Source organism: Pempheris klunzingeri, chromosome 10, assembly GCF_042242105.1.
Source record: "Pempheris klunzingeri isolate RE-2024b chromosome 10, fPemKlu1.hap1, whole genome shotgun sequence".
Taxonomy (NCBI): Eukaryota; Metazoa; Chordata; class Actinopteri; order Acropomatiformes; family Pempheridae; genus Pempheris; species Pempheris klunzingeri.
This window is the reverse complement of record NC_092021.1, coordinates 13555689-13579421: the sequence shown is the minus strand read 5'-3', so window position 1 is coordinate 13579421 and position 23733 is coordinate 13555689. Positions and strand designations below refer to the sequence as shown.

The 23733-nt window shown below is 41.7% G+C and overlaps 1 protein-coding gene across 1 annotated transcript in view; it reads left to right on the top strand.

Moving 5' to 3' along the window:
• The window catches only part of edar (ectodysplasin A receptor), a 36285-nt gene extending 13605 nt beyond the window's left edge, over positions 1 to 22680 (top strand). Inside the window, exons 3-12 of the mRNA XM_070838350.1 lie at positions 747 to 866; positions 3115 to 3296; positions 8681 to 8766; positions 13618 to 13695; positions 13799 to 13924; positions 14028 to 14102; positions 18264 to 18336; positions 20529 to 20853; positions 20968 to 21031; positions 21930 to 22680. Coding sequence (XP_070694451.1) covers positions 747 to 866; positions 3115 to 3296; positions 8681 to 8766; positions 13618 to 13695; positions 13799 to 13924; positions 14028 to 14102; positions 18264 to 18336; positions 20529 to 20853; positions 20968 to 21031; positions 21930 to 22315 — 1515 coding nt within the window. The 3' untranslated portion in view covers positions 22316 to 22680. The remainder of the gene's footprint in view (positions 1 to 746; positions 867 to 3114; positions 3297 to 8680; positions 8767 to 13617; positions 13696 to 13798; positions 13925 to 14027; positions 14103 to 18263; positions 18337 to 20528; positions 20854 to 20967; positions 21032 to 21929) is intronic.
• The last annotated feature ends 1053 nt before the right edge of the window (positions 22681 to 23733 follow it).

Here is a 23733-nt window from a genome sequence, read left to right as displayed (position 1 = left end):
TTTTCTTTGCTGTTTGGTTTTTGCCAATTAACATGATGATGTTGATTCTTAGCTCATTTGGCTTTACTGAATAAATCAGCCATCATCCAACACAGTCATTTATATCTGCTGCTGTTGCAGATGTTCAGTGTGAATCGTAACGAATTTCTCTGAAGTTTCTTCAACAGAAACCAGCAAATGCACAAGATGGTGTATTTTTTCCCAGTTTTAACATGTGAATGACAAATCAGCAGTCCACATGTGACATGCTGGATACTGTATGATGCAGTTTGGTTTACTACATACAGAATTAAAGTACTAACTTAAAAATGTGTGAATAAAAGATTGTGTAGAAAATACAGACTGTATAAAGGAAGGGGATGCAGCTTCTGGGTCTGAAATGTAGAAGTGCCTTAAACCTGCATTCTTTCTAATGGCCAGCAGAGAGCGACTCCTCTGGCTCCAAAAACGAGTCTGATTGTGTGGAAGTCTATAAGAAAACGACCCTACTTTTCACTCAGTTATTAGCTCAGTAAACGTTTTCCTGATGAATTTATGGTCTCGGTGGCTAGTTTCAAGCAAATAGCACAGTGCATGCTTTCGGTGAGACTAACTTGTGACTAACCAATCAGAGGTGGGGGTAAAAAAAATGGCGATTTTGAAAATGCTAAACTTGAGGCTTAAGAATGTCTCTTTTAATGTCTGTCCCTCTCTCGCCCTGTTTGTCCCCCCTCTCTCCCTCTCTCTCTCTCTCTCTCTCCTTCCAGGTGTGTTGTATGTTTGCCAGTGCAGAGTATTCCAGCTGTGGAGAGTATGAGTTCTTTAACCAGACCAGTAACAGTTGCCAGGCCTGCCCTCAGTGCCAGCCAGGACAAGAGCCGCATATGGTGAGACACACACACACACACACACACACACACACACACACACACACACACACACACACACACACACACACACACACACGAAACACATTTCCTTAGGCCATAATCTTGTTCATCACTGTAATTAGCTTTTTCATGCACCTATACTTTTAAAATCAGTTGTTGCAGCAATGAATTGGGGAAAGGGCGTGGGACTAAGGTGCCAATTCGACATCAAATTCAAACCATTCAAATTTGATAAATGGCATGAAAGTTTACCTTATGAACCTATGTGTCATTTTTGTTCAGACCACCCACAAAACACACACACACACACACACACACACACACATGTACACACACAGAAGTGTGCACATAGCTGTGCAGTGAAGAGTGCCTAAATTCAAATGAACAATTTCTTATGGTTTATTGCTCTCATTGACATCGACGTGAAGGCATGCATTACAGTGAATGACTTTCAGTAGTCGCATAGTGATTTAGCCTCCGTCAGTCAGTCTGCCGACAGCCAAGGCAAACAAAGCGAAGGTAAACGCTTCACTTAGCACCCCGGGGTGCACCACCCTCTTTGGAGAGACAGTCGCACTCAAAGATGAACAGAATGAAATATAATCACTGTGATTTATTAGGAAGCTCCAAATGTTTCTATTTTTTGATACACTTTGCTTATGGTTGCATTCCTTCCTTTGTTCCTTCATTCCTCTTTTAGCTCCATACGCTAGCATGTTTAAAAATCTCACGATGATACCAATGGCATTTGTTTTTTCCTCCCATTCCTGCTTCCCCCCTTCCTGCCTTGTGTTCACTAAGCTACCATGTGCTTCTAGTAAGTATCCCCACCGATGTGTTGTGTTTGAACTTGTAAAATCAAGCCATCCACTGTTAGAAACAGAGGCAGCAATAAGAGGCTCAGTCTGATACGCACCGAGCTCTGTCATAAAGAATAATTTGGCCACTTGTGAGGGATAGAAACATTTGAGAAGAAAGTCAGTTTAATCAGCGTGATGAGAGCCCCCTTTGCACTTTCTCCTGCCTGTCTGATCCTCTGGGTGCCACAGCCTGTAATTCATGTGTTATTTTGTTCCCTTGAGCTTTCTGTGTGTGTGTGTGTGTGTGTGTGTGTGTGCGTCCTGACACCCTTTTAATCATGGGATAACCATAGGGTTCCTCCTCACTACAGAGACTTCAGAAAGTACGTGCTCATACACACACTCACACACAGACACAGCACGACACATCACGCAGTGATTAAGACACCCAAGGACTTTCTAAAGTGCATCTTGTACCCAGATTGTGTCCAATGTAGCCAATTCAATGCTAGTGTACATCAACATAAACACTGAAGTCAGGCTTATATTTTCAGATTTTCTAACTTTCATTGAGTGATGAAAACGATGGTGAGGTGAGGAAACGTTAAAGAACTGGATGTTTATAATCAGCTTGTATGACTTTTGAAAGGTGCTTGACATTTCCCTTCACTGTCAACTTTCAAAATAAAGGCAAACATTTTAGGTTCAATTTCAGTTTGTTTTTTTCTACCTCCAGACCTCCTAGATGTATGATGTACAACATTCAAAGAGGCAACACATTTGCTTTGAAAAGAAAGAAGCCTTCAATCGGTCTGGAAAAGCTTTGAGTGAATGAACAGAAGCAGAGCCACGGTGATCACGTATACAAAAGATCCAAAGCGAGTTTTAACCCAAAGCAAAAAGATCCTGCAGATAACTCAGCGGAGTTTGATATCAAACAATCACACTGAGACTTATGGATGTCGAACAGAAGGGAAGACATATTAGATGTCTCAGGGTGGGGCTTGTTTTAATAGACAGATGAAAGTACGAGGGAAATGAAAGAAAAAAAAAAGAGAGAGTATGTTTGTGTGTCTGTTGTTCAGCCTCCCCACTGTGAGGAATTAACATGCAAAGATGGGAGGAGATCAATGCTAGAAGACAGAATGATGATTTGGTCATCTTAAACACTACCAGGCATCACACACACACACACACGCAGGGAGTTCTGTGATCAATCGGATTTGTCTTTTGTCATTTCAAAACACTAATTCCAGATTTGCTAAGAACATGGGTAGAAACAGATGTGTGTTTGCGAATGTGTGGGGTGTTCGTTTTTTGAATGTGTGTCCAGTTGAGTTGTCCAGTTGTTAATCGTCTCAGTGATCCAAAGACTGTTGAATTCCCTTAAAATTACATTATATCAAATGCACCTAATCCAAATTGCACATGTGTGTGTTTTGCAGGCCTGTGGCTACGGTGTGAAGGATGAGGACTTTGCCTGTGTGCCGTGCCCACAGGGGAAATATTCAAAGGGGAAGTATGAGATCTGCAGACGGCATAAAGACTGTGACGCCCTCTACAAAGCCACTGTCCGCGTAGCGGGAACTCCGGACAGCGACGCGGAGTGTGGACCCTGTTTACCAGGGTAAACAGCACAGACACACACACACACAAGAGTCAAAGCCTGTTTGCAACAGTGCAGCTGAAGTGACCACATAAAAAGCTGCCACTGAAGCAGCTTGCAGGCAAAATGGTGTTGTGCAAATGTGCTGTGGTTTTCATTGAGTTTACAGCTGCAATCTACGTGTATTCTTGATTACCAAATATATACTTTTGCCAACTCTCCCTGAGAAAAACTGTTACTATTACTCAAAATATCACTTATTAAATGATAATATTATAGTCTTAGCATATATCTATTTATGAATACATGAAATAACTGAAGACAAAATAGTGTCTTTGACTTCTGGGCATGCAGAACTAAGATTTTCTGGAAAAAATTATATTTATAAATAATAATTACTGGCCTGCATTTACTCACTTTACTCAGACATTATGACAGGTGATCTGCTCTCTGCATAAGGTAGTCACGTGCATCTGTATACACTACTGTGATTTTAGTAGCAATTTAGACAATATTTTCATATCCATGCTAATTTTTTTATTAATCAATTCAGTTAAAAGATGCCATATCATCTTCAATTTTTTAATAACATTTCTTTTTACATAAGAATGAAATTCAGTAAAACACCAAATCTGCTGCTGACACCATCTTTTAAAGTGACAGAAAATTATCCATCTCTCCCAACCCTCATAATATTATATTTAGTTATATTAATTACAACAATTCTCAAGAAATGCTTGAACAGTTCTTATCAATATGTCACAAGCCCAACATGGCTCGTTGAAACTCGCAGATTTGTATTATGGCTCCATCAAGGGGTCGAACAAGTCTAAGACGGCACCTGCACCTCTGATCATTACTCTGTGCACGCTCTGCCTGTGTATAGATCTGTACTGAGGAGGGGGGGGATGATCAAAAGGTAGGTTAAGGTCTAGACTGAAGGCAGTTTTCCTGCTCTCCAGGGGTGGCACGAACTGATCAGTGTTCCAGGGGGACTCTTCTGGTATTAATGAACTTACAGATGTTGAGTGTAGTTACAACTCCTAATGCAAAGACTCTCAGATTTAAAGCAGACTGTAAAGATTAAAGAAACAACAAGCACTGAATTTCCAAAGTCATTAAGGGTCTAAAATGCTTTTATTGAAGCTTATGCCATCACAGAAAGAGAATCAAGGAGATGAGGGCTGAAATAAAAAAAGTAATAAAATATTAAAAAGGATCACCGGATAAGGGCTATGGGGGGCCGCTCTGGATGGTTTATCTGATAAATACCTGCCTGATGAATTAAATGGCTTTTATGTAAGGTTTGATAATCATGATTTCACTGCACAGATGGAAGAGATATGAGAAAAGGCTGCAGCTTCTCCAGCATTTGATATTGATATAAAAAGAGTTTCCAACCTCACCACCCCCTCAGGTACTGAAAACATATGCAGACCAGCTCTGACAGTATATTGTGACTCAGTCTCTTAAGCTGCAGAGGGTCTCCGTGCTTTGGAAACACTTCGTTACCGTCCCTGTAACCAAAAGTAAAACCCATTGACTGTATATTAGAAGTGGACGCAGCCAAGGTAATGTCACCCACTGGTTTGTGGTCCACAATTTTGAAGCCTCCCATTTTGGTTTTCTCAAAATAGTTTTGGAGCCAGAACTGACATTCTCTCCGCAAAGACCCCACCTCACCTCTGATTGGTTAGGTTTAGGCACGACATGTTCTATTCGGTTTGCCACAACGTAGTCCCGCTCTAAAGCCTAGCGTCTTGCTTTGTCAGCCATTTTACTCTAAATGGGAATTTATTTTACTGAATGAACATCATGCTGTATTGAAGAAGACTTGAAACTAGTGTCCGAGGCTATAAACTCATTAGGAAATGTTTTGAGGTAATAAATCAACTGAGAAGTAGGATTATGTTCTCACAGACTTGCATATAATAGGACTTCTATTTTGAGCTGGAGGAGTCGCTCCATGTTGGCCTTTAGAAAGAGCACAGGTTTAAGGCATTTTTCAGACCAAGAAGCTACATCCATCTCCTTTGTACAGTGGATGGCAAAACCCCAACAGTGTTAAATGATTTCAGCCAGTAGCCTTGACTTCTTTAGTTACGCAGAAGCTCATCAAGAATGAGGCTTTAACGCAGGTCGAGGAATGACTCGATCAGTTACAATTTGTGTACAGAGGAGTGGAGGATGCTATTGTTACTCTATTAAACTCTCCGTACCAGCATTTGGAGGGTTTCCAAGTCATGCCAGACTGTCGTTTGTTGATCTCTCTTCAGCATTCAATTCATTCATCCAGCCATTGCTGCTTGCGTAGGGGCTCATCTGTAATTTTAAACTTGAGCCTAACATGATTGGTTGGAAAATGAACATTTTAATTGACGGGTTACAGTGTGTGAAAGTTAATGGTCCACTCATCTACTGCTTCTTCCCAAGGTTGCTGTCTCTCCCCTCCTCTTTACATTTTATTCACTAATGTTTCATCAGCTATAAGAATCGTAACGTTTTCAAGTTTACTGATGATTATGTTGTTGTTTGCCTTCTTGAAGGGGGGGTACAGGATCATAGAGTGGTGGCGGTCGACTTTGTGGCTTGGTGTGATGGGGCTTTCCTCCATCTTAAAGTGTCGAAAACAAAATACACGATCATTGATTTCATAAAGTCGGAACCAAGCCAACTGTTGATAATGGTGTTGACATTAAACTTGTGGATAGCTGCAGATATTTGGGTATTGTTCTGGAAAACAAACTGTGTTTCAAATGCCATGTTTATGCTACCTCTAAAAAGGTCCAGCAAAGACTCTCCTCTGAGATGATGACTCTCTTTTATGGATGTTTCATTGCATCTGTTATGTTTTGTATAATTTCTTGGGTTGGAAATCTAAATCTGTCCAATAGGAATAGACTTGGAAGTCTTATTAAAATGGCCAGTAAGAGGAGTCAGGCCAAGCTGTTGGACATCTACATTAGGCAGGTACTTAGAAGGGCCAGTGCCATATTGGATGTCCAGGACCATCCACTTTAGAAGGAGTTTATGCTTTTGCTCTCAGGAGGTCGTTTCAGGGAGGACTAAGAGATTCCAGGTCTCTTCCATCCCAAATGCTGTTCATGTGCTTAGTAACAGATAGCACCCTGACTGCATTCCTTGCACTTCCCTCGCACACTCTTAACTTAGTAGGAAATTCCATTCCTTGCTCTAGCTCTGTGTTTGATTGTGGTTCCCGAGTGGCTCAATAAAGATATTGAAGCTTAAAATTCACCTGTATGCTGAACATATACTGGACATACACGGAATATGTATTGATCTATATGTGTACTTGCATACGTGCATATGTACTGTATGCACACACCTTCTTTATAATAGAATTAACTGACATGAATTGTCCAGTGTTGTCTTCATTTTAATTTGTGTGCAAGCACCGATCTACCCATCGTCCATCACTCGTCCTCCTTTAGTCTTAGTCTCTTGTGAGAAATTGACTTGCAATGTCAACGCCAAACTATTTCTTTCTTAAATCCTTCAGCATGATGAAGATATTTCATACATAAATGTTTGCTAAAGGGATATGTGATTTTTAAATCACATTTCAGCTGATATCTATGATTAACTTTTGGCATTAAATAATTGAGTGTTGAAGGAATTGGCATAAATTAGAGATTTTTAAGGGAGTCATGATTCTGGGCTATCGGATAACCCTCCCACTCCAACGGAGAGAGTTTAATGTTGAAATCTCCTCCTCCTGTCATCAATCTGCCGTCTACTTTTCTTGGCTCTCGGTCTCCTTTTTACAGGATGTTTTTGCTTTTGATTAGCGTGATTGTTGCAGGGATGAGTGTTCTTAGGAACACTGAGTTCGGTCATGTCTGTGTCTGTATCTGCACTGTATATGCTGTACTGTATGTATGGGAGTCGTACGCTGCAGTTAGCAGAGGCCATACATGTTCAATGCAGAACAGAACAGGCCTGAACAGTTGTAATAATAAAAGCATGTATCTCAGCAGAAGGAAAAGACCTGGAGGAAAATGAGATGAGTCTGTTGTGACAGACACGTTTATCTACTGGTTCTGCTCACAGCAGCCCTTTGATATAATTAATGTTTATAAGCCATCAATAATGAGATCATGGGGACTTAATAATACTTTATTTTTATACTTTTAATACTTTTACTTTATCTATAATATATCAATGACGCCTTAATAAAATGTAACAGTGCATCACTAGCAGTGACAATAATAAAATCACTGTACGTTCAGAACAGTATACAATAGAAATGATAATGTGGCTATTACAAAATGTCTGAAATATTAGCTGCATTATTGCATATGTACAATTTTTAAGGGCTCGCATAGATGAAGAAAATCATCTATACAACTTTTTTGTTGCAATACTGTTTTCCTTTAACTAACTGCTGTGATGTGAGATGTATTACTTGTATGATTCGCTGCCAGTTTAGTGTTGCAGCCTCTGTATTTTAGTGTCTATTCATCTTCTACATTAGCAAAAGTTTTGTAAGGGTTTAATACAACGTTTACACTAAGGTATGCAAAACATCTACAAATTAGTGAAGTACATTTTTTGGTATACGATTGTATCATATAACCAGCTATTTAGAAGAGAAGAAGAGTGAAGAATAAAGGAGGGCAGTCTGAGTAAATGCTTGCTGCATAAAGTGTTAGAACAAATAATTTGCTCTTCTTGTCAGATGATGTTGGCTCATCTTCATCATTTGTTAATATCTGTTAAAACATTTGTAATTGTGTTTAGTTATTTGGAGTAACAATATGATGACAAATGTCTAATGGCAGAAATCCAAAATCAATCACCATAAATAGAACAGATATTCCCTCTACTATCTGCCTACCAAAATCCTAAATTCTTGTGTTCATGTGATCCAGTTTCTCTGACTTTATCCAGACATGTGAAAGGATCAGTTGTGTACCTGCATGCTGCATACATTATGTGCATGAACACATATAGAGGTTCCTTGGCCCAAACCTAAATGATTTAATACCGCTAGCAGCCATTCACAGACTTGTTGCCTCCCACTCTGCCTTCCTCTAATTGGCGCCTCATGACTCAGGGCGATAATATGTACCAAGCCATGTTTAGCGCCTTCAGGGCAGCAATTATGTACATTGCTTCACTGAGTCAAACTTTTCACCTCAGCTGCTTCGCCATACTTATGCACCGTATAGGTATAACATGCCTTAAAGGTCGGAAGGCCACATACAGGATACACACCTGCCACGCATGCTGCTAGGGCACGCTTACAAGTGTTAAAAACAACTTTTCTTTTATAAAGGATCAATATGTGTAAAGTTACCAGTAAGCCTAACCAGGTCTAGTGTAACCTAATTACACAGTCTAACAAGTTGCTGGTTTATACCCATGTATTTTATGTCTTGCAGGTATTACATGCTGGAGAACAGGCCAAGGAATCTCTATGGGATGGTTTGCCACTCCTGCCAGAACGCGCCACGCAACACCAAAGAATGTAAGACTGCTGGATTAAAAGCTACTAAGTTCTGTGTAAATGAAAGGAAATAAAAGGGGACAGGCTGTGTATAAGCAGATATTGGAAGCCTGGATTTGTTTGAGGGGATAGTCGGAGGTCAGAGGTTGTGCTGAGTTCTCCCAGACCCTCTGGTCACTGTCCTCCCCAGTCAGCGGGCCTCGCTGATGGACACAAAGGAGTCAAACACCCCGCCCCCATCACTGCTTTTCTAGCTCCTCTCTGCTTTTTTGGCTCCAGAAGGATATTTGGCAGTTTGTCCATAACTTCACTGCCTCACTGATTACTCTGCATACCTGACACTCTGCATAACTGCATCTGTGTGTATGTGTGTGCGTGCGCGTGCGCATGTATGGCGCCAACTGTTGCTGCGACCGCATCTCTGGACAATAATATTTATCAGAGGTTGTCTCCATTTTTCCGTTTCCCATTCACCATCAGTCTCAGCAGTTCGTAAACATTTCTTCACACTTGCAACAGAAAGTCCTGGTCAAATTGATTTTTCTTACTTCGGTCCTCTGTAAGTTCAGTTTGTAAATGCTTCTCAAAACCCCAGTAGATGGCAGTAAAGCAAAAACAGGCTTCTGACACTTTGCAGATTTTGTATTTGCATGTGACAGTGGTGGTGACGTGAAGAGGAATATTGCAACCATATGATACAGTGTGTGCGAGTTTGAAGCTGAATCTCACGAAGCTCCAGAAATAACAGGGTTCATGATTTGTTGGAATATATTACTGAAAATTATGGTTCAGCATTATACTTTGTTACTTGATGCTTTATTTTTTTTATTTTAATTGATCATCACTGTGTCTTCCGTAGGGTGTAATAACTATAGGTCACAATAACCAGCTTTAAAAGGAATTATCACCTCTCTCTCTCAGTATTCATCATGCACAGCTAGCTTCCCGTTGTTTACTTCTCCGGTATTTGCACTACTTCTGCTTCTTTGTTATATTCTATGTTGTTTTTTGGTGCTTTATGTTGGAAGTTGGAACTTAATTTAAGTCTTTTGAAGACACTCAGAGAAAGGGAGAAGGCTAGCTGTCTAAAATGTAACATGTCATCTTGTGTCCTCTTTTAAAGATAAAAAGGCACCGACAGTTGAAAACACCATGAAATTGAGAAGAAGATTAGACTTCAGTTCATTACGATATAATTAGACGCTGTTGATGACTGTCTTCTCGGCCAAAAAATGTACATGTTATCAAACCATTTAGTTTGAAAATCTGTCTCAGAATTTAATCTTCGTCACAGTGATTGAAAATAATCTTTCAGTGGTGATGAGATGAATACACTGCGAGTGTGTTTTCACATTTGAAGTTATTTTCTGTAAGTTGGTAAGTTTAAAGTGAACCAGAAAAAGGAAAACATTACTGTTAATACTTTTTGAGATGAGCATTTATAGCAGAGCTGGAGTTGGATCTTTTCACTGTCCTGCTGTGCACTCTGGGTTTGTCCAGATGTAACAAATAGATCACATTGATCCAAAGTGACAGAATGTCAAGAGGATCTGAACAGTGTTTTTGACCGTTACTGATACATACTGCAAAGGCAATATTTATGGGACCATAATTGCTCAAACCCTCTTGAGTGTAATCGAAGAGCCCACACATGAATGCTATTGTCATTATGTCATATTTAATGAATGTGTTTTGGAATATGAAAAACCCAAAAAGCAGCCCAGGCCTGCAGAGCAAAGGGTGTGATGTAGGAGCAGGATTGTATGTGTGTGTGTGTGTGTGTGTGTGTGTGTGTGTGTGTGTGTGTGTGTGTGTGTGTGTGCGTGTGTGTGCGTGTGTGTGCGTGTGCGTGTGTGTGCGCGCATGGATAAACACTTGCTTTTCAACAGCACTCTAATTGTTTCTCCCAGGCATGGAAATGAGTGATGAGGTGATGCTGTGAGGAGGAGCAAATAATAGAGAAGGCTGTATCACAATGTTCTCTACTGAGACTTAGATGAGAAGACCGATATCACTCTCATATTTGTTCAACTGCTCAACTGCAGCCAGCAGCCGCGTAAGCTTAGCTTAGCCCCATAGACCACCATTGTAAAAGATGTCTGCAAATTTGGTCACTTCATGACACTTCATGGTCACTTATTGCTCTCTGTATTGCACATATTTAAGCCATGGGGGTGTTGGTCTTTGTAAAAGTTGTAAAACGCCATGATTGGATGAACGCTTTTGCGCTTCAGTGGGCTGCATACCCCAGGAACTAAACAAGTAAGCTTATTATTGAACTGAATAGGCGCCACATCTGGTGTGGTATCCAGGTCTTATAATACATTTATGCTAAGCTAATCGTACTGTAGTTGTATCAACCCTCTCATGTAATTTTCGGGAAGGAAGGTCCAACTAAGAATTTTCAGATTTTAACCCTTTATTAAGATACACTGACACTGATTGACATAAAATATAAAAAGTACAAGTTCGTGTGTATCAGGCTCTTCTTATGTATTTTCCCACAAGAATAGCCTGACAACTCTAAATTATTATTTTATGGTTGTGTTTTATCAATCAATGATGGGGAGTTTCAAAACAGAAATGTGAAAACAATTATAATTTAAAATACATCAAAGCAAGCTGTTAATAATGGTTTTATGACATGTGGTTAATTAATCTTGATAAAAGGTATAATCACACAGAGCATTCTTTAGTTCTTTCTCCTTATTTGTGGAGTCTGGCTGTGGTACATTTTAAAAAATAAAAAAGGAGCTGAAAGCTGGGAGTTCTATTTGCTCAGGGTGAAGGCAGGCTGACACTCGCCATGTAATCTGTAAATTACCCTGGCTCCTGACTAGCTCTGTGTGTGTGTGATAATTAAAACTTCAGTGGGTATGAGAAAGCAAGATGATTAGCATGTTAGTGCTTGCACTGATGCTACTCTTTGGCAGGCAGACATTACGAGTCTGTAGGCATCACTCAGTTTCCACTGTCGTCTTTTGGTGTTTATTGACTTCTAGTACCATTTTCCAAGCTAGCACCAATACTACTAAATGCTTAAAACGGTGACATTTTCACTGTAAATCATCAACAAAAATCCTAAATTGTATGAACTGTAACAAAACCATTTGATTTTGTATATCGTATTTCTCCTCTACGGAGACACCAGACACATGGCTTGATATCACAATTTCACACTGAAATATTTTATCTAAGGCAACCTTTGATTGGTCCCTGCTTATAGAGGTATCCCAACTCTTCCCTCAAACAAAAATGCTTTTTTTTTTTTGTATCTCCCCTAATTGGCCTCTCAGTTTGTTTGGACCTGAGTACCCAGATTGCCCTGCAGAATTATCATTTTGCAGTGTGCGCCCAGCCTGCGAGACATTATTAAGAGATGAAACCACAAGACGCTAAACAGAATTCCAGTTCAGGCTCATATCCTCATCCAGAGAGTGTAAACACATACCCCGAGTTAATGTCTGCAGCCACAGGGCACTAATGTGTGTGTGCATGTGAGTGTGTGTGTGTGTGTGTGATGACATGAGGCTCTGAGACCAAGGGAAGCAGCAGGGCATATGCCAAAGAGGTCTACAATATATCAAGTTGGTGAAATAAAAGACTGATTAAAAGAGCTGATTTATGAGCTGCCAGAGTTTACAGCTCAATTAGGAAAGAGGAAAAACAGTAGATGAATAATCCAGAGAAAGAAATGGAGGAGAAGAGGGAGGGAAGGAGGGAGGGGGGTGATTAGAAGCGATGGAGAGTCAGGGAGCAGGGAGAAATCTGGACAAAGAGCTGCTTCCCTGCATCTGTACTTCCTAACCCAACAGCTTGTTTACTGTGGTGGGAGAAGGCCTGAGAGAGGTTAGGTTTAGGACAGGCTGCTGTTAGTGTAGATCATTTGCTCTTGTGAAATGACAACTGCCTGCAAAATCATGTCATACAACTCTATTTGGGGAAAAAGTCAATAAAATGTAAGTCCAAAGCTAACATGCCACAACCAGTGACTGATGACAAAAATGTTCAAGCATAGTTTTTCCGGTGCTTAATCTGCTTGTGTAATCTCTGGAAGAAAGTGATGCATCAGTCATTCAACTTTAAAGGAACAGTTCAACATTTGGAGAAATATATTCATTCATCTTCTTGCGGAGATTTAAATAACAAGATAACTTCTCAGAATATCAAACTGTTACTTTAATCAAACTTGTCATAGTTTAGCAAACTTCATTTCAATAACGTTTTATGTTCATCTGCCAGCTGGTTCAAACTCACAAACCATTTGTGGACATTTTTATGTTGAATGCAAAGACATACACATGAAATGTCCCACATTCTACCAATTTCAGAGTTCATTTCTGTGTTTGGATGTCCTACTAGAAAAGGTTTGCATGGTCTAATGATAAAAAAAATGCTGCAGCTGCTTTCAGCCTCTTTCTTAATGCTCTGTTCTTGGAGAACAGAACAGGCTGCGCTTCGCTCTCGTCTAGACATCTTTGAGTAACTGGGAGCTGGTGTTAGTGAGGAAAAAACAACAAGGTGGGTGCAGGAAGTTTTCAGGGGACGGAGACAGTTGCCGAAGGGCTGGAGGAGGTCATGTGATTAATAGATCCTCTTATGACATCATAAAGGGAGCCAAATCCAAATGATTTGTTTTCACAAACATTTACTGAAAGATGGAGCAGGAGAAAAAAGGCATATTGAGGACATATTTATGATTAAAATGCATTAAAAAGTGCATTTTGCATGAGACCTTGGAGTGAACTGTGAATGTGTGTGTTATCCCTGTCACAGTTGGTTTTGCTGATAATGGATATATGAGCAAACAATAGGACATGCACAGTTAAGGAACTAGGACTGACAGCATGCCTGTGTGTGTTTGTTTTACAGGCATGTCAAACAGCGGGTCGAGAGAGAAACCTGTCATCGACCCTGGCAGCACTACTGTGTTCCCTCATCTACATAAAAGTACACACAAATACACACAGACCGAAACACGCAGACAAGCTTCATCCATGTTGACACGTGCAAATCATTAACACTGCTTTACATCACTGCCTCCATGTGTCAGATTCCACCGGACAAGGTCACCTGGCAACGGCTCTCATTATCGCAATGTCAACCATTTTCATCATGGCCATCGCCATCGTCCTCATCATCATGTTTTATATCCTGAAGGCTAAACCGAGTGGCCAGGGTGAGACACACACGTACACACACACACACACACATTAAAGGTTGGTATTTCTGTTTTATAACATTCTTTGTGTGTGTGTGTGTGTGTGTGTGTGTGTGTGCAGCGTGTTGTTCTGGACAGGTTGTGAAGGCAGTGGAAGCTCAGACCAACAAACAGGAAGACAAGAAAGATGTCCCCGGTGAGACATGACACACACACACACACACACACACACACACACACACACACACACACACACACACACACACACACTCACTAAATAATGAAGCGTATGAGCTTCTTAATGGCTTCCTGTTTGGTGTCTCTCACAAGCTCACTTAACTCCAGTCTGTATTGTGGCCTCATAATTGGGAGTCTCAAGCAGTAAAAACAATGAGTTTGCTTACATACACACTAGTCTCCCGGTTATGAGCCTTATTCTGGTTGTGATTATATTCCATGATATGATGTTTACATGAAACAGAAGTAATCTCATTTTATCTCTGTATACATTATTCTAAGCATATGCACATTTTTGGCTGTGTACATAGGTGCAGGCACACCTTTAGTACTCCATCTATGTTTTATTTAGGTTTCTCAAAACTGGAATAAAGGCTTTGACGTTTTCTGAAAACAAATTATAAATACGTAAATGCAAAAACACTTAAATGTAATACTGCAAAAAAATTTGTTTAAAAAAACTCCCCACATAAATAAAATGCAGAAACAAAGTAAAACACTAACATACGGTAATTAAGTGGCACTAGATTGAGTGTTTATGTACAGACCATCTGTTTTTTTCTACTCCAACACTCTCAGTGTTCTCATATCTGTAAAAATAAACAGGCCAACACACACCAACGGATCATTTCCATGTTTCCATAAACTTCACTCTCCACAGATGTGGTTTAAACTTAAACTACATAAAAATACAGTTTGAATATTACAAAGACAGGCAAAACAACATAATCACAGTAACAACACAAACTATAATTAGTTTTGTTTTTTTTTAACAACTATGAAATGACTCCAGAATAGTCACAGTAACACAGCACTCAATTTGCTTGTCAGTTGAGGCATGAACAGATACCATCCAGCAGTGATTAGAGTAACACTGTAATTTTACTCAATCCTGCAGCAAAATCCTCTCTAACCTTGATTCTGTAGGTTGGCAACTGTATGTCTGGCTTATTTCTTAAGCCTAAACACTGTATGTTATCTATGGATGAGCAAAAGTATTATCCAACACTTTTTCTGTAGTGCTCTGGACTCGGCTGATAATGTGTTTTTCAAATTGAAGCTGTAAATTGCATATGTTTTTTTTTTTTTCATTTCTATAACTACAACCAAAAGCAGCATGTATATATGAATTATGGAACAATTGAACTTTCAGTTCATGTTAAGATCTGCCCTCCAACAACCAACGCTGATTAAGTCCATATTAAATATGCAATCAAACTGTATCATCAGAGTGAATCGCATCTAAATGTTAATACAGGATTGGCACCGCGCATCAGTCTAGTTTGGACGTGTGTTTTTATGATTTGTAGCATAATGTATGCAAATGTGCGTACGTGTGTGTGTGTGTGGCGTGTGTGTGTATGTGTAGGCTGACAGACCTGCAATATGATGAGTACATTGTGGTGGAATGTGAAGCTTCCAAAGCTAAAGCCATACTTTGCTTTAGGCACCATTTCTCCTGACAATGATGCTCTGTTCAATTTCTCTCCCAGACTGACTGACTAACCACTTACATGTGGCGTGAATGAGAACACACCCACACACACGCACACATACACATGCTTACTCTCTGTGGCCACAGACACATTATGTGGTACAACGAAGTCGCTAACTTAATAATATAATAAGACTCCAATACAGGGACAAAGTGGAGTCTCATTTCACAGACTCCAACACCAGGAACATGTGGGCTGGTCTCAAAACACTCACAGACTATAAAAAGAAGACCAGCAGTACTGAGGTGGTGTCTGCATCTCTTCCAGATGATCTGAACACTTTTTATGCACGGTTTGAGAGTTTCAACTCCCCGGCTGTGGAGGTGCAAAAGACAACAGGAGGCCTGCTGCCCACTTGTTATATCCAGGGCAGACGTGTGTAAATCATTCAAACGGTCTAACACACGCAAGGCTCCTGGACCTGACGGCATCCCTGGCCGAGCCCTCAAGGCGTGTGCAGATCAGCTGGCAGATGTCTTTGCAGACATTTTCAACATGTCACTGCTCCAGTCTGTAGTCCCCACATGTTTCAAGAAGACCATCATTGTCCCTGTTCCAAAGAAACCCAAAATCCTCTACCGCCCAGTAGCACTCACCTCCACCATCATGAAGTGCTTTGAGCGGTTAGTCAAAGGATTCATCACCTCCTCCCTCCCTGACTCACTGGACCCGCTTCAGTTCGGCTACAGGCCAAACAGGTCGACTGAAGACGCCATCTCCCTCACCCTCCACACTGCCCTCTCCCACCTGGAGCAGCGGCACACATGTGTGAGATGTGAAGATGCTGTTCATCGACTATAGTTCAGCATTCAACACCATTGTGCCCTCGAAACTCGTCATCAAACTCGGTGATCTCGGTCTCAACACCACCCTCTGTGACTGGATCCTGAACTTCCTGACGGGCAGACCCCAGGCTGTGCGGATCGGCAGCACCACATCCTTCACCCTGACTCTCAACACCGGCGCCCCCCAGGGCTGTGTGCTCAGCCCTCTCCTGTACTCCCTGTTCCCACATGACTGTGTGGCCACCCACAGCTCCAACACCATCATCAAATTTGCTGATGACACGAGCGTCATAGGCCTGATCACTGGCAACAGTGAGACGGCCTACAGAGAGGAGGTCAGAGCCCTGACATCTTGGTGCCAGGACAACAACCTCCATCTCAACGTCAGCAAAACAAAGGAGCTGATCGTGGACTACAGGAAGAGACAGAGAGAGGAACACGCCCCCTTCTTCATCAATGGGACTACGGTGGAGAGAGTCAGCAGCTCCAGGTTCCTCGGGGTTCACATCAGCGAGGACTTGACCTGGTCTCACCACACTGACTTCATCACCAAGTCAGCAAGACAGCGGCTCTTCTTCCTCCGCAGGCTGCGGAGGCTCAGCATGGACTCCAGGATACTCTGCAGCTTCTATAGGTGCACCATTGAGAGCATCCTGACTGGCTGCATCACCTCCTGGTACGGCAGTTGCACCGCCCTCAACCGTAAGGCTCTACAGAGGGTGGTGAAGACTGTACAGCACATCACCAGGTCGATGCTGCCATCCATGGAGGACCTCTACACCCAGCGGTGTAGGAAGAAGGCCACCAGTATCATCAAAGACTCTTACCACCCCAGCCACAAACTGTTCTGCCTGCTGCCGTCTGGCCGTCGGTACCGCAGCAGGCTCAGGGACAGTTTCATCCCCCAGGCCATAAGACTCTTAAACTGCACATAGTCTGCAAACAATTTGCACTACCCTATTTTGCACCTCTTAGCTGTACATTTTATTTTATTGTCTTATATTTTCTTAGTTGTATATACCTTATTTTTACTTATATTTATATTTCTTACGTACAGCAGTGTTACTGGGACCAGAGACATAAGAATTTCACTGCCAGTGATTGCTTCATGTAACTGCTGAGCATGTGACAATAAAGTCTTTGAATCTTGAATCTAATAGCTAAAAAAACATGATAAAGTAGTTATATGGTAGTATGATTATAAAATAGATGTCTGCATTGTTGCTTAACGTGTGGTTGCTATGAGTTTTTGTGTGTGTGTGCATGTGTGGGAGAGAAGCCCATTGCTCGGAGCTCTACCGGAGCTAGCTGTCACTCATGTAGACACTGAGTTAATAAGGCCATGAGATGAAAGACACAGACGCTTAAATTGTCTCACACACACACACACACTCACACACACACACACACAGCATTTATTCCACTTAGGTATCCGCTTATTACGCTGTCTAACCCTATCAGTGTCCATGATGTAAGTCTAATTTAACATAATAGTCACTGTAATCATTTTATATATTGTTCTGACTGCAGTTCCTCTGCTCAAGGTGTGCTTCATTTTAGCCTCAGGAATCAGCTCCCTTCTGTGTAGTCTTGTAATTGCCACTTTCAGAAAAAGTATGACTGTGAGTTTTACTTTGAATCAACAAAAACCCAGCAGACCTTTGACATTTGACTATATTGTAGCATTCTTTTCATGTATGAAACAATGGCAGGTGCTGGACCAACATACTTGGAGATTTTAGTATATTTGCAGTGTAAATATTTTCTTTCTCAGTTTTCTGTATTAATGAGACAAAAACACCTATAAACCTCTGTATCTTCTCTTTTTTTTTCTCTCAGACAATGTAGTGATCTACTCAGAGAAAGATGAGTTCGACAAACTAAAAGCTCCTCCTCAGAAGACGGTGAAAAGGTAAGAAGCGACCGCGCGGCTACTCTTTGGTTGAACAAACTCGGAGCAGACAAACTGAAAGGGTTCTCAGTGATTAATGGTTAAATCCAGACGGCTTAATGTTCTGTGTAGCAGAAGAGTCAAACTCAGGATTTTGGTACAAAACGTCCAAAACTTAGCAATGCTGAGAGTACTGCTCTAAACAGGAAGGACACAAGATTCCCAATCACCTTGTGGGCATCAATTTGGGCTTATTCTCCATTGTGTACGTGTGCTGTGCTTAACGGCCGTGCATGTACTGAATATTTGTCCTGTAGAATATTCTATACTCACCACTCACATACACCACCGTGTCTTTATATTTGAGAGTGTGCATTACAAGTTTGTGTGTGTGTGTTTCCGTGTCTATGTGGCTTCTCAGAGACTTTACATAACAGAAAGAACCTTTTATAATGTTTTTCAGCATCTTCCCATAATTATACCACCACAGAACAAGTCACTACAGTAGGAGTATCGTTGCTGCTGGCCTTCTGTATTTTGCTGTATCTAAGCACACGTGTGTGTGTGTGTGTGTGTGTGTGTGTGTGTGTGTGTGTGTGTGTGTGTGAATTGAGGGGGGCGGTGGGGTCTAAGGCATGTAAAAATTTTGGTTGAGGTTGTTTTTTCTTTTGGTTTTTAATGAAGCAGAGAGCCATTATGTGGCTTTGGCGCAGGCAGAGAGGTGGGTTTGGGAGGGGTGTGGGGTGAGGTAACACAGATGAGCCCTGAAGCCCAGCAAATACTGAGAGACGGACAGAGGGGGTAGTTGTCGCCGCAGGTTCGGGTATTTATTCCAGGCTTCGTCTAAAATCACCACCAGGTAAAAGCACGTCCTGGCAGACAACAAAAGAATGACAGTTTTCTCACCTTCGTCTTTCTGCATACATCTTAACCCACATGTGCAGACAATGCAGCTTTCTGGGCGCTAGTGGCTAATGTGCAGAAAGAAGTGTGGGAATACATGATAGCACACAGTAGGGCACACACATCTACAGTGAGCCATTGTGCTCAAACGTTGCAGAACCCGTAGTGAACATGCTTAGATTGTTACTGTTCTGATATATGGAGGGGGTGTGAATTAGAGAATAGAAGAGATACATTCGCACGCGCACACACACCCCCCTCAGCATCAATAGCAGTAAACAGTGTGGTAAAGCAGCATGCCAGAGGATGTGCTAACTCACTGCTTTAGCTGCCAGAGTGGGTGTTAGATGTCCGGGAAACAATGCCATTTTGTGTGTGTGTTCAGGAAAAGAGCGTGGGACTGAGAAACAATGGCATTCTGTGAGCATCTCTGACAACAAGGTGCTTTTGGGAGAAAATCCAGAGCAGGCATAGGGAGGAAGAGGATGGGTAATGAAGTGATATTACATGGTATCATGTTGTAAAACGCAGGGCTATTTCAGTCAATCACAGGAACAGCTTAGAAACTTCAGCAGCTATGGCAACAACAACAGCATTCTTCTCCAGGTCATTTACATTTTTACGAGTTCCCGTTGCGTTTATATAGACACGAGTCATTCTGTGTGCATTAGTGGCCGCTCACACCATTTAATTATGTAGTGCAACAGCAAAACTGTACTGCAGTTCATTACTAGAAACAGCATTAGCGCCTTGTGTTATACTGAGAGATGTTTCTAATATTTAGCCAACCCTCTTTGATATTAATGGGTGAATGGATGGACAAACGGTCTAACCTCTGTACTGACTGCTGTAATCTCTTTTCTTAGAAATTTCTATTGTTTCTTTAATCTGTGCTCATATTGAAATTTTTGCCGTGATTAACAGTACAGTACAATAAGAATAAGCTGGGCCGCATTCTACTTCTACAGGGAAATGTGTTATTTGTGTGTTATGTGTTATAGAAAAATTCTACTTGTTTTCTTGTATACTGTAACTTTTATAATTGTATAAAGGTTGTACTCTTATTTGTTGGATGGAATTGTTGGGAAATATACTTATCACTTTTTTTGCTGACAGCCATCACCTAGCCACTTAGCTTAGCATAAAGAGCAGAAATAAGAGTAAACAGCCAGCTTGGCCACAGGTAGTACTAATCTAGCTACTGTCTATAAACTCATCCAGAGTACTAGCAAGAGACCACATACATTTTAAGTGTATTATGGGATATTAATGTGTATATCTAAATGTGCTGCATGTGGTTGTGTGTGCAGCGAAAATGACGCATCATCAGAGAACGAGCAGCTGTTGAGCCGCAGCATTGACAGCGATGAGGAGGCGGCGTCCGACAAGCAGGGATCAGCCGAGACCAACAATCCCAACCTGTGCCTCGTCAACCTGGGTAACAAGCCCGACCTCTGCCTGCTCTCTCTGGGTCTCTTGGACCGTGACCGAGCCTGTAACGGGACCTCCACCATTGCAGCAGGCCAGGCCAATAACATCTCCAGCCCCAACCACATTGGCAATGCCAACCAGATTGCCAGCACCAACCACATCAGCAGTGTGAACGCAATGAACAACAACAATAAAACCCCTGGGGTAGGAAGAAGGAGCTTTAAAAGTTTTTATTGGAAGTATGATTATGGACAGATCCAGTTTAGTGTCATCTGGAAATCACATAGTTCTGTTTTGTTGTTTCTGTTTTGAATGCAGATGCTACAGAGTCGAAGGAAAAAGATCCTGGATCTGTATGCCAGAGCCTGCAATGTGACAGAGGGTAAGTTTCTCCTAGACAGATGAAAATATCCATCTTAGCAAGCCTTGTAATCAAGAATAGATTTCTGCCAATAATGTGAAGGCATTTTAGTCCTTCCTGGTGAAGATGAACTCTTTTAATGAACTGTGTTTCAGTGAGAATTTATAGTTACTGTCATTTTCAAGATAATTGCTTTAGGAAGTGAAACTGCATCGGAAAAGAAGTCTTCACCTCACCTCAACAGGCATATCTTTACACACGTAACTAATTTTGCCATTGATTAAGTTGAAATTTTGGAATTATCTTCTAAGATAAAATCTTTGCAGCATCAAAATAGATTGAGATAGAACCTGAACAAAATATAAGCAAGAATACATAACTCAGTGGGTATAAAATAATGCAACTGACTACTTCAAAGGATGAATTAATATGAACAGCCTCATTATGTGAGGGTGAGAAAGGATGAACAACATTAAGAGTCTGCTGCAACGACAGCACATCTGTGCTGAGCCAACAAGCTCACAATGACAATAAATGTCGTTGTTTAGCAGGTATAGCATTTACCATGTTCACCATGTTAGTTTAGCATGCCAACATGCTAGCATGCTTGATAACTAGGACTAAACACACTGTACAGGTGAGTTTTGCAAGTATTATGTCATAAACATGTCAAGTTTTGGACAAATTAAGATTTGAAAAAGAAGGAAAAGTGAAGGATATCCTCTGAAGACCTCGAATATCTGTGCCAAATTTCACTGCAATCCATGTAATAATTGTCAAGATACATTCTAGTCCAAAGTGGTGGACCGACCAACCTTGCCATCCCTATAGCCACGCCACTAGCAAGGCTAAAAAACAAATTCTATTTAAATCTGTAATTGACTATGTTATCAGTTCTAATACTCCTGTCCCTCTACAGGCCTGAGCCCCACAGAGCTTCCCTTCGACTGTCTGGAGAAGGCCAGCCGCATGCTGAGCTCCTCCTACAGCAGCGAAGCGGCCGTGGTAAAGACGTGGAGGCATCTGGCCGAGAGCTTCGGGCTGAAGCGCGACGAGATCGGCGGCATGAGTGACGGCCTTCAGCTATTCGAGAGAGTGAGCACGGCGGGCTACAGCATCCCCGACCTCCTGACCCGCCTGGTACAGATCGAGAGGCTGGATGCCGTAGAGTCTCTCTGCTCGGACGTGCTGGGCAGCAGCGAGACGGCAGTGGCTGCCGGACGGCAGGGCATCAGCAGTTTCCACAGTCAGCTGGTCTGTCCATTGCCGTGCCCATCTCCATCCCAGCGCTGTGCCAGTGTTTAAATATATGGCAAAGCAGAGACTTCAGAGACTTGGATGCCTTACAGTATACATGTATGTAGGGACAAATACTGCTCTGACGAGGAGGACAGCACATTTACAGTATACACCTTACCCCCATCACATGAAGAATGTCAGTGGATCTCCCCATGCACAGTCCTTATTTGCTATTATGGGTTTTCTCTGCCAAGAAGCTAATGATCTGAAACACTTTGTATGACCCTCATTTTTTTCTTAAATGCAACAGAGTTCGACAAAGACAAAAATCAAAGGCCAAAGATTGAGATTATTCACTAATTTGCTAGTTCAGATATTTTCTCTTCTACAAAAATAAAATAATCTGGATTAGTTTCTATTTCATTAGATAGATTTTTGTCTCTCAAATAGGTTTATGAACAGTGCGCAGGACGCAACACAACAACAGCTCAGCTTTTGCAGTTTTTTTTTTTTTTCTGTTTTCAAAGAGTTTAAAATAGCACTTGAAAAGATGCTGACAGTGATGGGCTGATGGAAACAGTCTCTGAGGAGCTCACTTAAGTCGCACTGCAGTTCATTAGTCCTACTGTCCTCTCACTGAACCTCCTGATCAAGACCAACAACTTCTGGCTAATCCCGCAGCTGCTTGACTGTAACTATATGTTTGTGTCCGTAGACAGAGAGCAACCTGGTTCGACCGCAGCATCAGTTAACATTCGTGAATGCGCCTTCGGCTGCGCTGTCATCATACAGGATGGACAGCAGATATGAGCTCCCTACTTACAATGCAATCATTATGTCCAGCTGGAAATGTTAAACCATCATTCAGACTTTCATCTGACAAACTTTGCCTGTGAACTTTTGGGGACACCTACACGTCTTGTGACATCACCAGCATACACACAAATGTCAATTCCAGAGTTGATTCATTGATTACCAGATACCAAGTTCCTCTTAAACACACATGCAAATCCACTTTTCCCAATTTTAACACACACAGCCCAACATACTCCCTTAATGCAACTACTTCCTCAGCAGTGACCCAGTCTGTGACCCCCTCTCATAATTCTTCCTCTCCCCGCTTATTCCCCTTTTACCCCAATGCTGCGGTCTAGAGCTGCCGCCAGCCCTAATTATTTGGCGTGTGGCTCCCCGGGCCCCTAATAGGCTGAAGTGTTGTGGTTTACAGAGCGGGTGCAAAGTGCCTGTGATTTCCAGCACCCAATTAAGCATTTAGGGCCATTTAACCACTGAAAGCCCAGTGGAAAAGCTGTAAAACCCTGTATTAAAAAGAGAGATGCCACAGCAGAGGCATGACTAACTGCCCCTGGGGTTGTTGCACTGCGAACAGTGCAAGAATGCAGCCAGTCGTGATGGAAGCAGCGCTACGGTCGTCCTATAACGTCTGACCTTACTCAGCTTTTGTGGTCGGCTCAGTCATGCTC